At 41.3% G+C, this 16,239-nt stretch overlaps 1 protein-coding gene across 1 annotated transcript in view; it reads left to right on the top strand. All coding sequences in view use genetic code 11, as the record gives it.

Annotated features, from left to right (window-relative positions):
* EGR_04481 (Acetylcholine receptor subunit beta-like protein) overlaps positions 1 to 9,295 on the top strand; it is a gene marked incomplete at both ends in the record, with an annotated part of 10,687 nt that extends 1,392 nt beyond the window's left edge. Inside the window, 6 exons of the mRNA XM_024493730.1 lie at positions 488 to 645; positions 1,330 to 1,374; positions 2,130 to 2,239; positions 4,851 to 5,031; positions 6,931 to 7,965; positions 9,122 to 9,295. Of these exons, the coding sequence (XP_024351844.1) occupies positions 488 to 645; positions 1,330 to 1,374; positions 2,130 to 2,239; positions 4,851 to 5,031; positions 6,931 to 7,965; positions 9,122 to 9,295 (1,703 nt within the window). The remainder of the gene's footprint in view (positions 1 to 487; positions 646 to 1,329; positions 1,375 to 2,129; positions 2,240 to 4,850; positions 5,032 to 6,930; positions 7,966 to 9,121) is intronic.
* Positions 9,296 to 16,239: the final 6,944 nt, after the last annotated feature.

The following is a 16,239-nucleotide window of genomic DNA, read 5'->3' as shown; positions in this document are numbered from 1 at the left end:
AATGGACAGTGGGGAACGGGCGAGAAAAATGGAAACAGAAGCGATCAGGGCAGGAGTTATCGTGACTCCTAAAGCCATATCTTTATAAACTTTTGGCTAATTTATAAGCTAGTTAGTATTAAATTATTAAAGGGACTTTACAAATATATACTATCTGAATCTTTAGAAGAAAACTTTCAGGCTGACAAATTGCCCGTCAGCTGTTGGGTCGATTTAAACAAGAAATTTTGCACTGTCATAGTTGATCTTCAACGCTCATTATTTCACTTGACCTCTCCACCAATTTAAAGGTCAAATAAAAGACCAAAGATAGTTGGAAATGTCAAAAATTAAGGAAATACTCAAAAACTGAAAAATGTACTTCTGGATCTGGTTTTATTAGCTCATTTGTAATAAGCGCCAAATCTGGATATTTTATCCTGCTAAGATGCTTTAAGTTCTCTTTGAAAAGTTCATTTTGCCTCCTACGAACTCCGTCACCTTCTAGTTGTGGCACAGAAGAAGATCGCCTCCGAGCAGGAGTTTGAATTGGTGAATTACCTCTTCCACAAACAAGGCTACAATCCGTTAATTCGCCCGGTTGCAAATATCTCAGAGGCGCTACGAGTCAATCTCGGCCTCTGTATGATTAAGCTCATACACATTGTAAGTTTCCTCGGCCAGGTTACCCCCCCCCCCCCCCCTACCTTCCTTCTCGTGCCACCAAAACCGGCATCGCTGCTAAGAGCGCATTTAAACAAGCGTTGTACCACTTTGAACGGGCTTAAAGCATCTCCTCCTGCTGTAGGCTGATAAGTAGATGTCTCGAGGAGGCAAAATGGGAATTTAGCATTTGATTTGTAGCGCTGGAAGGAGGAGGAATTCGCGAAGGATGAGCTGAAGCGCCTTCCGCACGAGGGCGGAGGCAATTAGACAAATGACTCGCACAGTTGTCATTCTCCCCAAGCCTTCGCGAATTTGTGCGGATTAAATTTGCGATGCTAGTACTGCCTTGGAACAAAATTCTTTTTATTTAAAAATGTAAAAGGGAGATTTACTTTTTCCCTTTCACCCACTTGACAAAAAGTCCGCCGCAGTCAACTCGACAGTAGAGCAAAGGCAAGGGAATACTCGTAAAATAAAATTGTGTTGTAGCACTTTCAAGAGAGTTAATTATTCGGACAAAGACTTTATCATGTTGGCTTCACAACGGGAGCGTCTCCGAAACCACGGCAACGAAAGGATTTTGTGCTCTGTATCGACGCTGTGATAAAAATTCATTTTTTTTGTCAACATCTTGCTTTTTTGTAACAATAAATGGTGGGATGTCACTTTTGTTGTTTTATTTAGGATGAACGCCGACAAGTCATGAAAAGCAACGTCTGGTTACCGATGGTAAGTAAATGTCTCCATTTATAAAAATAAAATGCAAAAAAATGATTTGAAGCCATTTAACAACAAATTTTTAATGAATATAATAAATAGGCAAATAGCCAACATTGACATTCTTCGTAGTGCCAATATGCGCTTACGGCTGGGTTGACAGCTTTTGACAGGTGACCACAAAATCTCTTGACATCTTTGACAGACCTTGCTGTGTTGATGTCATCTAATCTGTAATGACTTGCCAAAAGTACCAGGTTGTCTATGGACATCCTTCTCGGGGTGTAGCTGGGCGTCGGCGCCATTTGCGGGGCTCCCATTGCCGAAGGCTATGCTCCGATGTCCAGGAAACTGGTCACCTGGAATAAATCTCGCCTTCTTCCTGCAGTAATACTTGACTGGGGCTAAGCCACAACCACCTCTCTCAAAACTAGTGGGAAAAAAATGGCGTAGGACCACATATCGGAGAAGTCGTCCCCTCCAGGTGGGATAGATGTAACAGAGGCACAACCCAATGTACCACCTCTCCGCCAATGCCTTGAGGAGTAGGTGGCAAGAATGGTGGAGAGGAGGCAGTGTGAGACACCACGCAGCGTAAAGTTGGTTGACTTAGCATCTTTCTCTCTTCCTGAATAGCGAGAAAACATTTAACTGTCTTGGGTGGGGACGATGGTCCACGAATTCTTTGCTCCGGCTCGGGTCAGTAGGAAGTCACATTCATTGGCTCAATTTAACCTCTCATTTTTGATTTTCCTCTCCAACTCAAGGTGTGGCGGGATTATCAACTGACGTGGGATCCTGCAAAGTATGGCGGTCTGAAGGTGATTCGTGTGCCCCACAATAAAGTCTGGAAACCGGACATAGTACTTTTTAATAAGTAAGTAGTATTTCCTTTACGCAAAAGGTCAAAATTGCTATATCTTTTTAAGTTTTCACGGCTAAAATATTGTCAGGCGATAAGAAGTTTAGGCTGGTAACGCGTGGAGGGTAGAAGTCTCGTAAAGATGTTGCCCTGGTTTTTTTCTGAGAGGATGGTCAGTCCATCTGGACGGAGACTTGTAGTGATCGAATTTGTTGGCTCTACCAATCTGAACTTAGTCGTCTTTAGAGATGGGGAAGCTGCTCCTCAAATTCGCTGAATAACTTCTTAGAAGATGGAGTCAATTCTTTGTCAAGAATTGCCTCTTTGAAGGTTAACCATTCCTTAAGGCAGAGATATTCCTACTCCGTGCAAGCCGATACGGCAATCCAACAGCACCGATTCCTCGAATAGCATGCCCTAGAATAATGTATTATGCCACATCTACTTCAAAATGGGAAGGCGGGAGGGCGGAGGGCTGATAAACTTTTACCTCACCTGACTCTGCTCTCCCACCGCAAATCGCGCCTTCTCCGCCTGTTATTCAATCAGTTTGACGTAGAGCTTGTGTGCCTTTGGAAACCCGTTTAACCAAGCCCTTGAGGCGAGCGAGCTCGTATCCCACGCTCCGTGAAGAGGAGGATATGATGGGTGAGACAAGGAGAGCAAAGGCTCTAAAATGAATAAGATATACGGTCTTCTTTGGGATAAACTTATGCGTTATTTTCTTTAAAGACGCAGTAGTTGTGGAGGGTCCAAAACTGCCTTGCAGGAAGTACATGCAGCTCAGCCTTGTAAAATATTTGAACTTTAAACAGGCAATCTGCGTTGAAGAACTCGCTTTTCTCCCAGAACTACATTCAAAGCTGAGAATCTGGAAGTGGCACTATCAAGTTCCGCTACTATAAGAGAAACCCTGAGAATGGCGTGCTTGATAGCCTTTTTAAATGTTTACTAGGCTTTGATTTCTTTTACACTTTATTAATCAAGCTTAACTGCATTGAACTTACCTAATCATTGAAATGGAAGTGGAATTAGCCGCCTATTCAGTTTGTCAAATGAGGCGGTAAAAATGGGGGCAGCAAGTGGCGACTCGTCTGTTAGAGCACCGATTTATCTCCTTTCAAGGGCAGGAAAGTGAGAAAAATTTGCTCCGCTAGTTTGGATAAACCCGCGTGTCGACTTACGCATCAGCTCCCGGCGTCACATATACGTGACGCCGAAAAATTTTTATCCAAAAATCAGAATGTGTAAAGAAAGTAATAAGCTTTCTTGATCATAATATTAACTTGTCGTAGAAAGGTTTTTATTATTGATTAAACCCTTTTTTCTGCCCTTATATACCCTAAATATCCTTGTTTTTCAGTTGTATAAATTGCGTACCACCATGTAGATAGAAACTCGACTGGACGATGTCGATAATCTTTCCACAATACCTAGACAATAACTCTGGCACTTTCGAGCATAATTTAAATGTAACTTCATTCAAATACACAATAAGCTTGTTTAAATGTAGTGGTATGGAACTGCATGCTGCCTCGGTAAATGCAGAAATCTTTTTACATGCTTAGAGAATTTCGGACTGTTCGAGGTTGCAAGAATTGAGGCCAGCAAATAACACAAGATGCCACAAGGTGGAAAAAAGCCTGAAAAGCACAAGTTTTTTCCACCACTCAAGGTCACGATTTGCCAAGTTCGTAGTGTCCGCCTTCGCATTTTTATAAAGTAAAATATAATATTCTCCAAATTCCGGATTGTTAACTCATTTCAAACAAATTTTAAAAATTGTCAAGAAAAGAGCACATATTTGTGACCGTCATTTCTTATTTCCCCTACAATGGCACTTACCTTTGAGGACGTGAATGGACATGCTTGGCAGTAAGCCAATCGGGGGCCGAGAGATCAACAGTCAAGCGCTCTCCCTGTTTCTCTCAATTTCTCACTCCTACAGTGGGGTAGACTGGGACCTGAGGACCTATGGTAAATCGAGCAATCTCGAGTTTCAAGATCTCAAGCCTTCTTTAGGCTGATCTAAACAAAAAGATATACATTTGACAGAGTGAAGTGCAACAGTCGCAGTGGTGTAGATAGCATAAATGGTATTTGATGCCAGCAAAGCAAACACCAAATGCAACCTCATTTTTGTTACAGAGGAGAAAAATTGACATGACTTCTAATTTTAGCAACTCATAAAACAAAAGGAGGAAAGGAAAAATCCACTCTTTCCTAATACGGAGGTAGATACAGACATTCCATTGCGATCAGATCACGCAAGCACAAAATCCTGTCATCAGAAAATATTTGTCCAAGATGATACCGTTTTCTTCCTTAGAATCAGTAATCCGATGATATTCTCTTGTCCCCTATAATTTCAGTGTTTATAGGGAGCACTCGCTACAGGCCACCTTGAAGATGGCCTTCAAAATCTCTTTCCTTCATTTGTATTCACTTGGTAATCGTGCAGCTGGTTAGGGTTATTTACCAACTCAATGTGTTTGCATAGGACAATCCCATAAGTGGCAGGTCCAGACAGGTGGGAATCACGAGGGAGGTTTAAGCCGAGTTGATTGGGCCTGAAGGGTCCTATAATTCTTGGATTCCTAGTAGGAATACTGTGTATTTTTTTTAGTGCAGACGGCAACTACGAGGTAGTCTGGCAACCCAATCTGCTTGTGCACTATGACGGCTCAATATTGTGGATGCCTCCAGCGGTCTACGAAAGCTCCTGTGCAATAGATGTGGAGTATTTCCCCTTCGACGAACAGGAGTGCGAGATGAAATTCGGCAGCTGGGCATTTGATGCTTCAAGAGTAATCTCATTAGTGTTTAAATTACAAAAATGCTTCATTTTAACGGAATAGTTATGCGGCTCCTTCTACCAATTTAAGCTTCGCACAATTACTGTCTTAAAAGTGCAACAAAATTACAGAAAAACCCCATCTCGTCTTTTCTTTTTTACCTAAGAACATTTTGTAAATAAAATTATAAGATTTATTTTATTTAATTGCATCAAGGTCAGGTTTGCTTGAATGCGCATTTGCGAGCGTCCGAATCCCGAATTCTTTCACTGGCTACTAGTCAAATATTTCGACGAGATAAACTTTTTAGATGTGAAATTACACCTAAATGATATCATAAAGCCGAGTATCAATAAATCTGAAAGGCTTTTTGCAAAGAATGACAAATAAACGCACTATTTTGTTCATTAAAATTTTTCGCTTGCGAGTACGGAGAAGTCTCTAATTTAAATTTTAAGATATTCTAGGAATACCATAGTATTTGCTTTTGGTACGTGAAACTAAGCGTTTGTCGCCAAATATTCCCTCATTGTTTTGCACTTTTCCACCGTTTTATACGCCCAGCTGAAGGAGATTAGGTCAGCAGAAGATATTTTGAATTACTAGAACGGGCGACCAGACAATGGACAAAAATTTTATATTAAACCGAAGTCGATTCCTTCCTCTAGTGATTGATAGGATTTTCATCATCTCGAGAGAAGGTTTTTTCTGCAAACAATGCAACAAATGTAGTGATGGTGCTAAAGTACTCAAAAGTGGATGCATTAAATAATAAAGCGGCAGAGCTCCTTTTCAGTGATTAAAGTAGCCCAAAATTGATGTGTGTAGAAGATGTATTTTGCTCCCATCCATAATTGAGATAAAAGAGAAGGCCATCACTTCCTTCTTTTTATAACTGCTTATCTTTTCTGATTTATTTGTTGCCAATCTTGCCAAAGGAGATGACCTTAATATTTAAACTGTAAGAAAGGGAACTGGCCGTGAACAATACTAAATGAGGCATATCCACCAACATTTCTAAACCCCTACTTAATTTCACTAGGACTTTAGTTATTTTACTTGCTGTCACCTGTTCTTCCTGTCCCTAGCCTTAAACAAATCTTTGTAAGCTAGCTGTGATAGGTAGAAAAACGAAAGAGTCATAGCTAGATCCCATATGCCACTCATAGGTTTGTTTTCCACCTGCATGCTCGACTTCTCTTACTTTAATCAGTGTGGAAATCTCTTCTTGACATACATTACTTCTTGGACAGTTTTAAAGCGACTGATACGATCAAAAGTATAAGTAAATCTCCATGTCCACCTGTTTATTGCGTCATGTGTAGACAGTACGACTTAAAAAAGACTTTCTGAAATTTATGGACTTCTCTTGTTAAGCAAAAATGCTTAAATCCCTGCCGCCTACTCTTTTCGTGATGTTATGATGTAGCAGTAATTTTGAAGTGGTAGACTGTCCACTGAAATTTGCCGTTCTAAAAGACCCATGTCTGCATAACTTGGTGTTCATTTCATGGAGAGCCTAGATAATTTGCATTAGAGTAGCTTAGAGACCCCAGTGAGCCACTTTAATGCGATCCTAAACCTTACACCCTAAAAACTAAAACCACACCTAAAATCTGGTATGAATCGGTTAAAACTTTTGTAAGGATACACTTTTCCTTTAAAAATTTTGGCTTTTCGGCTCCCTTTTTCCAATTTAGGAAAATAAATATGCAAGTAGACAGATTCACTATCTAATTTTCGCCAATAGTGGGTGGATGATGTGACTGTAGATGCAGGAACCACGTATCTTGCGCATTCACCCATGCTGACACATCAAAATGCTGAGTGCGTCATCCCAACTGGCAAGTCAAAAGGTTAGAGGTAAAGGTTTGTCAGAGGGACTAATTTTTGGCCAACTTTTCCCCTCAGATTTCCCTTGGTTTCTATTCCTCACTGGATTTTGTCGATCTCTCCGACTACTGGCGAAGTGGCACCTGGGATCTGGTGGATGTTCCCGCTCGGATAGTGAATACCTACAGTGGAGGTGTGAATAACACCTACATCGTCTACACCATTAAATTGCGTCGCAAGACCCTCTTCTATACAGTAAACTTGATTGTGCCCTGTGTGATGCTATCACTGCTGAGCATCTTCGTCTTCTACTTACCCTCGGATGCGGGCGAGAAAGTAACACTAGCCATTAGTATTGTCGTCGCCTTAGTAGTTTTCCTCATCCTCGTCAGTAAGATTCTTCCACCCACTTCAACAACTGTGCCTCTGATCTCACGATATCTCATGTTCACCTTCGTCTCTGACGTCTTTGCCGTATTTGTCGCAGTTCTGGTGGTGAATTGGAACTACCGATCACCCAGAACACACACCATGCCACGTTGGATTAAGGTACTCTTTCTTCAAGCCCTTCCACACCTCCTTTTTCTTAATCGCCTTCAGTATCCAGAACCTGAGAATGAGGAGTTGGAGAAGAAGAAGGGTGGACCACCAGCGTTATACTTTGCAGTTAATCAGTTTCCCTTGAAGAATGAGGATGCCTTTATTCAGGACTTCCCGGAAGGCGCCTCACTTGATATTGCCTCCTACTTAACAACCGACTCTATGGAGGAAAGTGTGTCAAGCTCCTCCATCACGGCAGAGAGTTGCGGAAATTTCTACGAAAATCTACAAACTCAGTGTTTATCCGCCTCTGAAAGCCAAATGTCTGACTTGTCCCTGGAAAGTGAAACACCGTCGAGCGGGAAGGAAGTGATCCTATTAAAAGGACAGGTTGAAATTCTGAAACTGCGGCAATCTCCTCATCGTATTGGGGCGAGTAGATGGAAACAGTCGGGCAGATCGGTTATGCCCATGGCCAGAACGAGGAAACAAGAGGGCATTGGCCTCCTTGAAGGTCTCAAAGCAATGGAATACATCTCAGAACGATTGGAAGAGAAGCGTCAAGATCAAATTGTAGGCTCTGTTTCATTGTTTCCTTCTGTCATGATATGTTAGTTGAAGTGAATGCGTGTGGCTCCACTAAAACCGCAATTTCCATATCTGAAAATGCTTTTAGATGGATTTGTTGCGGTACATGTAGAGACCACGTAGTAGCAATTTGTCACAGCTAACCATCCATGATGTCTAACCCAAGAGGTGAGAGAACATGTCCTTTATGTCTTCATAAACTGGACAAGTTGTTCGTGATTGCGTGTGTGGAGTAATCACATCCTCAGAAGCGACCGTGTCTAATGACCCTTTCGAAGTGAAAACAACTAGCAGCACCAAACCCTATTTTGTGGGACGTATCCCTGAGAAAATATGCCCATTAAGTGAAAGATGGCTATTTTGCCAGCTCACTTCGGTGTGTCGACCACTAGCGAAGTTGGGAGCTGAAAGTGGGTGAAAGCACAGTTGGCTACCGCTGAAACCTTTGACGGGCCACTATCTGTGATGTGGAACCTGCTAAGTGATGATTGTAAATTGTTACGTTATGCTCAAAATAGAAGCGAAATCAATTTTGGCATTTTTGTACAGCAGCTACTTAAATGAGCTCATTTAAGTAGCATGTCCGAAGCATTGCAAAATTTTAGGAAAGGTTTGCTTTTCTAGTGTAAAAAAAGTCAGATAAGGGTGATTTTATTGAATATCCCCACAAGTGAAGTGTTGAAATGTGTTTGGGGTCAGAACGAGCGTTAAATCAAATTGGTTATTGGTGTAACACAGTTGTAGGTCTACTATGTCATTAAATTGCCTAATTTAATGTCTTAGTAACCTAAATTGCTTAGCTTATCTAAAACTCTAGATTATTTACTACTTTTAGCCAAACGGCATAAAATCCTTGCGGAATTGGGACAAATTAACCTCAGTTTGTGAGGCGGACATATTCATATCACGCTTTCCACGCTACTCTCAATCACTAAAACAAGACAATTAATTCTCGTTTTAATGTGACTTTAATTTGAGGGTAAGTAGAATCTAGAATATTAACTTAATCATAGTTTGAAAGCGAATGAAGCGCGCCACGTGTCAGCCGATTTTGTGCCTAGTCGCTGAATTCGATATAAGTAGCAACCTGTTCATCAGTGGCAAATTGTTACAATGATGTTTTCTTCCTTCAATTTTTTAGGTAGTTCAAGAATGGAAGTACGCAGCTTCAGTGATAGATCGTCTTGTGTTGGTCATTTTCACCATCACCTCCATTGTGGTGGCCCTGAGTCTGCTAACCAATGCGCCGTCTCTCCTTTCACCCATTGACCAGGACACCGTCATTAATAAGTATTCCGTGTTAAAGAGGACCTAGCTCAAGACTTGCACCAATATAAATCCCACTTTTATGAACTTAAAGGCCAAATGAGCTTCTTTATCCCCCAATTTTACAGAAATTTTCAGCTTTTTAGACAAGAGGAGTCACAACATTCTCACTGATCCCGTAGTCTGACAGCATGTCAGTCAAAAGGTCCATTCGCACAAACGTGTATCGTTTGTTTAGCCTAAAAAAATAGTTACCCAGTGCCTTCTTTCTCACGAGGCAGCAAAGAGGAAGCCGTTCCACGCATTACCTCAGAGCGCATTTCATAGCAGTCACTCTGAACATTTTTAGGTCTAGTCTAATTAGGTAAAAAAATTGCGCCATTCGAAAAGGGGTAAGAGAGGCTTTATAGAAGCAACTGTTCCACGCTCAGTTAAATCTTTTATCTACTAACTGATTTATTCCTTTCTCCGTCCAGTTAGGAATTCACTTATCTACTGGGGCATCATTCAGAGCCTGCTGAATCACCAGGGCTTGTAGTGGTGCGCAAAAACGCGGAAAAATTTTTGGTCATAAGTAGGCTATCATAAAGGGCTTGCTGGCATGCCAGTAAAATTGGTCAGCAAAATTGGCCAGTCAATCGGCCAAGAATGGAATGGAGTTATTTAACTCTGACTTATGTTTCACCTTGGCTCAATATAGAAGGTGCGTACATTCTCCATCACTGTAGAAAATTTAGGGTTCAGAATAATTTCCACCTGAGGGAGGACGCTTTTTTCTCCAAGGACATGCAAAAAATAAATACAAATTATTGGTATTGGTGCTTTGCACTGTAAAACGCACTTTAATCAATACGTGAATGACAGCACTTTGACAACGTGAAACTTGGTGATCAGCTACTTGATGGCATCGCAGTGACAAGCTGCACATCAGTAACATCACTTAAGGCGCCTCTAAAGAGCAAGTAAGTTCAATGCTACTTTATTCCTGACTAAGTAGTATGTTCTCCAATTATTAGCTGTTAAAAAGACCTAGTCAATAAAAGTAAGGGATCTTCTTAGACAAAGTTAAGCCATCTTTCCGTATTTGACAGCCGCATGGGAACAGCTGTGAATCCTTACCAAAATTTTTTTATTCTGTTTGAAAAGAAAACTACTTCCATTTTTACCTTCAAAAATCTTACTTTGTTGTCATGCTGTGTCTGTCATGTCAACAGACAAGGACAGCTTTACTAGAGCAGTAAGCACTTCTTTCTTCAAATGTCTGCAAAAATAAATCCAGAAATCTTTTGGCAGACATTTTGTGTAATTATATCCTGACAGTTGTCACAACCGCGTGACAAATTGCCTTGAGGTATTCCATTGGCCTGCCATTTGGCACATTGGTGCTCCGGCTTTTGCGGTCATCTCTTTTCGACTGGTTGGTTGGATGGTTCCTCCGCTTCCCTAAAGCAAGAGCGATTGAATTAACACGGACTTGACAACACGACTTGTCACGTGACACAGCCAGGCACAATGAAATTACTTGGAAGCTGCTTATGCAAGCTTCTTACTCCCCACGCTAGTTTTTCGTTTTTCGAATTTGTAACCCTTGTGTACATGTGGATGTCAGATGTGGTGATAAATGGCATGAGATGCCATGACCCAAGGTTAATCGACTTCCCTTCTGCTCTTGCCGTCCGAACAGTCTAAATAGGTTGCAAAACTTTCAGTCTTGTTTAGTTCACAAGGTCTGCGGCCATGTTGTAAATATGCTGGTAATCACCGCAAGGTAAAGGTCACACAGAAGCTCATTTGTGCATAGGAATAGGACCATTCCATGACTTTAGCAGTTAGGTGCTCCTGGGTCTTACCACCAGCCTACTCTTCTTGGTCGTCGAAGTCCTTTTCTTCGAATTACCCTCATCCAGAGGTCGAGTGGATTTGCCGAGGTGAATTAAATAAGGTTTTAGACCCCAGTCATTGGGTGGCCTTTGACAGTTCCTAGGCAATACTTGTATCTGTAGGCCATTATATAGCAAGAGGAACAAAAATCGGGGCATAGTGTTCTGGAGATGGAGGCCTTCTCCAAATGCTAATCTCTGGATGGGAGGCTTTTTCATTCTTGAGGCTGATTTAACCCCGAGGAGGTGAACAAACCCTCCCATCATTTCCAACCGTTTACTGACAAGGAAGGCTTCAAAAATCAATGTGAGAATAAAAAGATAATAATTCGAATGTGCCTTCACGACTTAAGGGAATGACCTTAAACAACAAAGCGACATGTTAATGACCGCGTATTACCTCCCAAAGTCAAGGTTGAGGAACTTTAGGAAAATTAACAAAAATCTTTTTTCTCGGGAAAGAAATTGTGTTTTAAGGTTTATTACACGTTTTAACATGACCTAGATAGTGCGGATACCGTGTGATAATGTTTCTCACCTGACCTGACACTGGAGGTCAAGGTCATCTGCCATGTGAGACATTATGTGCCTACCCCTTAATCACACACACACACCTGCAAACATGCACGCACGCACAAAGGCACGCACCGAACGCACCAAAGGCATCGATTTGACAGTCGGTGTGGCGGTGATGCCGCGCCTGGCTGCGACCTTGTTGCGTCCCTCACTCGTCCTTTCGCCCTCCCTACCTACCCACCTCCCTCTCTAACTCTCACTCTCTCTCCCTCTCATAATGCTGCACCAATGAAGACTGCGTTAATTGCTGTGTGTGTGTGTGTGTGTGTGCAGGCACAACCACCCCTACACACCGCGACGCACCACACCACATCACACCGCACCGCACCGTACACCCTCCCGTTTGTGGTCTCGGCTCTTTCGATCCGCTCTCTTCTTGTCTATCCCTGTGTACCCAGGTGTGTGAGTGTGTATGGGTGTATTTATGTGTGAGGATTTTCGTCAACTCAAGCCACCCAGTTAACAGTAAGTGTTGACAGTTGTCAAGTTAATTTTATTGCATTTCTATCGGTTCATCAACTTGAGTAGGATAGCCATTGGCCACTCCCCGAGGCGTCTTTCCTTGCTCCACTCAATTATTAATACAATACTCATTTTATGCGCGTACTTTTTTTTATGACTTTATTTTACAATAGAATTCGAAATTTTAAAAGATTTTACCAAAAACTTTTCTAAAAGGACATTTTGTTCCTTTACTTCTTGGCCGAATTCAGGTCACCTAGGCTACTTGACTTACAGACAAGTGGGGGTTTTTTTAATTTTTTGGCATTTTCTGTTTAAATTTCCTCCGCTCTTGTTGCGCCCACCACTCATCGAACCGCAAGTTTTGGAGTTGAGTCGGAACAGGAGCGGTGTGGGGCTGAGAGAGGGTGGGGACTTTAGTAACATCACATCTTGGGCTTACTACATTCGGGCGAGATTGCCAAAGTGGAGGGGAGGCTGCGTTGCCATTCTTGCCAAAAGATCAGCTTCTAGTTCATGCGTCTCTATAAATCGGTGCCTAACGATTATGCATGCGTGTAAACTAAAGGAAATTTGTTCTTTCTTAGAAAAAGTTAAAGACTAAAGTGTAAACTGAATTGGAATTAGGGGGCGGTTTAGTTGTTCTTCCACATTTGTTTGAAAGCTCGCTGACAAGTAAAGATCAGCATGCTTGACAATACGCTGTCTATCCACTCCGTATAACATGTAATTTTGCCCAAAAGTAGATACTTTACCGATTCCCAAAAATTATAATTATTTAGAGGGAAATGCAAAATGCTTTTGAAGTTTTTTGTCTCTTCCCAGCCCTCCCCCTTGGGTCGTATTTATAATCTATTTAATCGCCCTATAAATGCGCCCTTTATTCAGAACTATTAAAGATCTCGATTTAACAGAGGCATCAGCTTCAATCATTTTGCGTTTCAATACTAATTAGAGGCGTTATTTATTATGGCTCCCTATTTTCATTTGGATTTTTGATTATATCGTAATCAAAATTTGGAGAAAATTTGTCTAGGGGAGGCAAGAAGGTAAACAGCACGCTGTTGAGGGAGTCGAGGGGTTAAGAATTCGTCGCCCAACTCAGTATCCCTCAATTTAATCAAAACACTTATTTGTCCTTTCCCATTACTTAAAACATCGACTGCCTAAAATGTAAATTTAAAATAAGTTTCTGCTAAGCAGCTAACCAAGGGATTATATAAACCTAAAGACGGTTAAATTTACGCAATTAAGAATTAGATTTAACAAAATCTTTTTCTCGAAAGTTCCTTATTTTGACGATTTTTCAAATTGCGCGGAATTGACTTCAAGGTCACTGTATCGACCTTCGCTCGAGCTCGACTCCTGAAAGATGCAAAATAAGCTACAGAACATTACTAGTTATATAATTCTTTTCGGTTTCCCTTTTTCACGCCTAATTTCCTCTTAACGCCTTTAATAGTTACGCTCATCTTTCCTTTTCTCGTGGCGATTTCTAGAAATCCATCATCATGAATTGTTTATTGGTTTACCTTGGCTTTCGCAATTCCCTGGAGCCTTAGCCCTCCTATGTGGTGTCAAAGCCACTGAATCTCACCCACTGGTGTCTCGAGTGAGACAGTCCACAGTGTTACAAGGTTCTCCACCTAAAGGTAGTTGAGTGCTTGCCCTAAGAAATTGTTTAAACTAGTCAATGTTGAAGGCAAAGGTAGCTCATTTTTTTATCAACTCCATCATAGTTTCTTCTCATACTAGCCACACATTACCTTGTATCCTAGAACGCCTTCATTACCGAAGTGCTGCATTATTTCATCTTTTATGAGAATAGAAGTGGTGAGGGTGGATGGTTAAGTTATTTACTAATTGGGAAAGGTAAAAAGTAACCCATCTAAAGTTCAATGGGGTGGTCATTCGAGAAGACCTAAAAAGGGTTGAATAGGCTTGTGCCTTCCAGTAATTTTTACGAAATGACCACTTGATTCCCCCAACGCCTTTTTTTGAAGCTTGTGCCACACCTTCAAGACAGGCTCAAGCCCCACCACATAGCCACTACTTAGAGTAAGCTACTGGTTGTGTTAAATTTTTAAATTCTCTTTTTTTGCAATTTCCACCTCGTCTAATCAAAAAACTTGCTATTTAATCAACTGGGAATTGGTTGCAGGATTGGAGGACGGGGTCACGTTGACCCCAGGTTATCAGACCCGCCGCACGTGTCTGCACCAAAATAACATACTTGTTTAAAAAATCAAATAAATTTATGGTTTTTTAAAGAAAAAGAATAGTTATGTGCCTCCTGTTAAACCATATTGGTAGACTACTTCAAAGTTGATGAGCGTCACCCACTATAGGAGGACCCCGATGGTGAAATGCCGGTAGAGTCTTAGCTACGAGGGCCTAACCTTAAAATGACTCATTCAAACTACTTGTTGGACATTAAATCTGCAGACACTTTTGATTTGCCACTTTAGAAATACTGCAAATCTAAGGGATCATGCCGACTCGCCTTTCTATTGGCTCCCAGCAGCCTTAAATCTGTGTTTTTATTGGCCGGTTGGCCAATTCCCGCAACTCAACGTCACGACGTGTCGACTTTAAACAAAGTCGTTTATAATTGTCTATTTGTTTAAAAAGCAATTGATTTTAAAGCTAAAATGGGAAACGGAGAAATTGAGTAGATGGCATCTTTTTCCACTTCCCGATGCAAGGTGAAAAAATTTTTCTTTACAAAAGACCAAAAAAGGATTATTTGCTTAGGTTTTTTTGCAAATTAAAGTAAGTTTATCCATTACCCTTCTCTAAAATGGCATTCCTTAAACAAAACTCCCTTTTTAATCCAAAATTTGTGGGGTAGTTGATTCATCTACGGTATTCACTGCCGAGTTAAAAAGCTTCTGATTTTTCTGTCTTGTGGTAAATCAGCACACCCTCTCACAATTTTTGACGTCATGTGGGATTTTCACCTTCTGTTCATTGGCGAATTAAGTATATCTTGCCTTCTTGTAGTTTCCTTCCCCTTTCCCTCCCCGTAGGATATAACTTCCCTTTATATTCTCAATTCCTTCAATGCAGGGCCGCCCTATTCCTCTGAATTTGGGTGATGGGTTAGGAAAGAATAAGTGGACTTCGTAGTTTTAATTTACCCGTATCTGTAGCGGGGACGCCTTCCATTGCCATAACTTCAAAGGACTTCAAAGAAGATGATTTTTATCGGTTTATCTGCAAGCTTAAAATATCAAGGCGTTGTTTATTGGATCGCCTGCCTTTCTTGCTCGCTTGCCTGCCATTCTAAAGGGATTCACCCCCAAAAGTCTTGCGGATGGCGTGTATTTACATCATATGGGCATGGGGTTGTATAAAATGTCAAAAATGGGTAATAATCTCATCGTTTCATGGACAAAGATTGTTGATAAAATACTTGCGCCATCTAACTCTATCTCAAATGAAGAACGTAGTCGTTACCTTGGAAAATACTCACCTAGAAGGGAGAGAGGGTGAGGAAAAGGTAGCATTTTTTCCCCCGTTTAAGTTGTAACGATGGTCTCGAGGTCTTGTGTTGTACGGGCGAACTCCCACAAAAAGGCATTGCTCCCAAAAATGCTTTACATGCATCTTAGTTGTTAGACAGCCAGATGGATATTGAATGTCAGTGACGCTGAGCCCACTAAGGTAAGCATTCCCACCGCCCGTAGTGCACCACTTCACACACACACACACACACACACGAATCACAGTCGGCTTTCTCGTTTGCATAAAAGATTCAGTTTCATCCCACAAATTCGTCACTATACGAAACAATTCCAAATTATGTCTTTAAAAAGTAGATGAAATACCGAGAACGTAGTAATAGCCTTTCCAGCAACTTGTCATTTTTAGTTGATAAAAGTGAGAGGCTTACAAATTGTCTTTTTGCGTTGATACAGTTGTAGGATGAGGCTTGTAGATCTCCTCTTCCCTGGCCCTCATACTCCCAGAACACCCAGGCTGATTTAGTTTCTACATACTTATTACGTAAAGTAAATGAGAGACTTTTTTCCGAGTTGTCAGGATATTGGCTGCACCGAAGTTTCTCCGCTCG

Source organism: Echinococcus granulosus (assembly GCF_000524195.1).
Source record: "Echinococcus granulosus chromosome Unknown EG_S00028, whole genome shotgun sequence".
In the NCBI taxonomy this organism is placed as follows: Eukaryota; Metazoa; Platyhelminthes; class Cestoda; order Cyclophyllidea; family Taeniidae; genus Echinococcus; species Echinococcus granulosus.
Note: the sequence above shows the minus strand (reverse complement) of the source record. Positions and strands in the feature narration are given on the sequence as shown.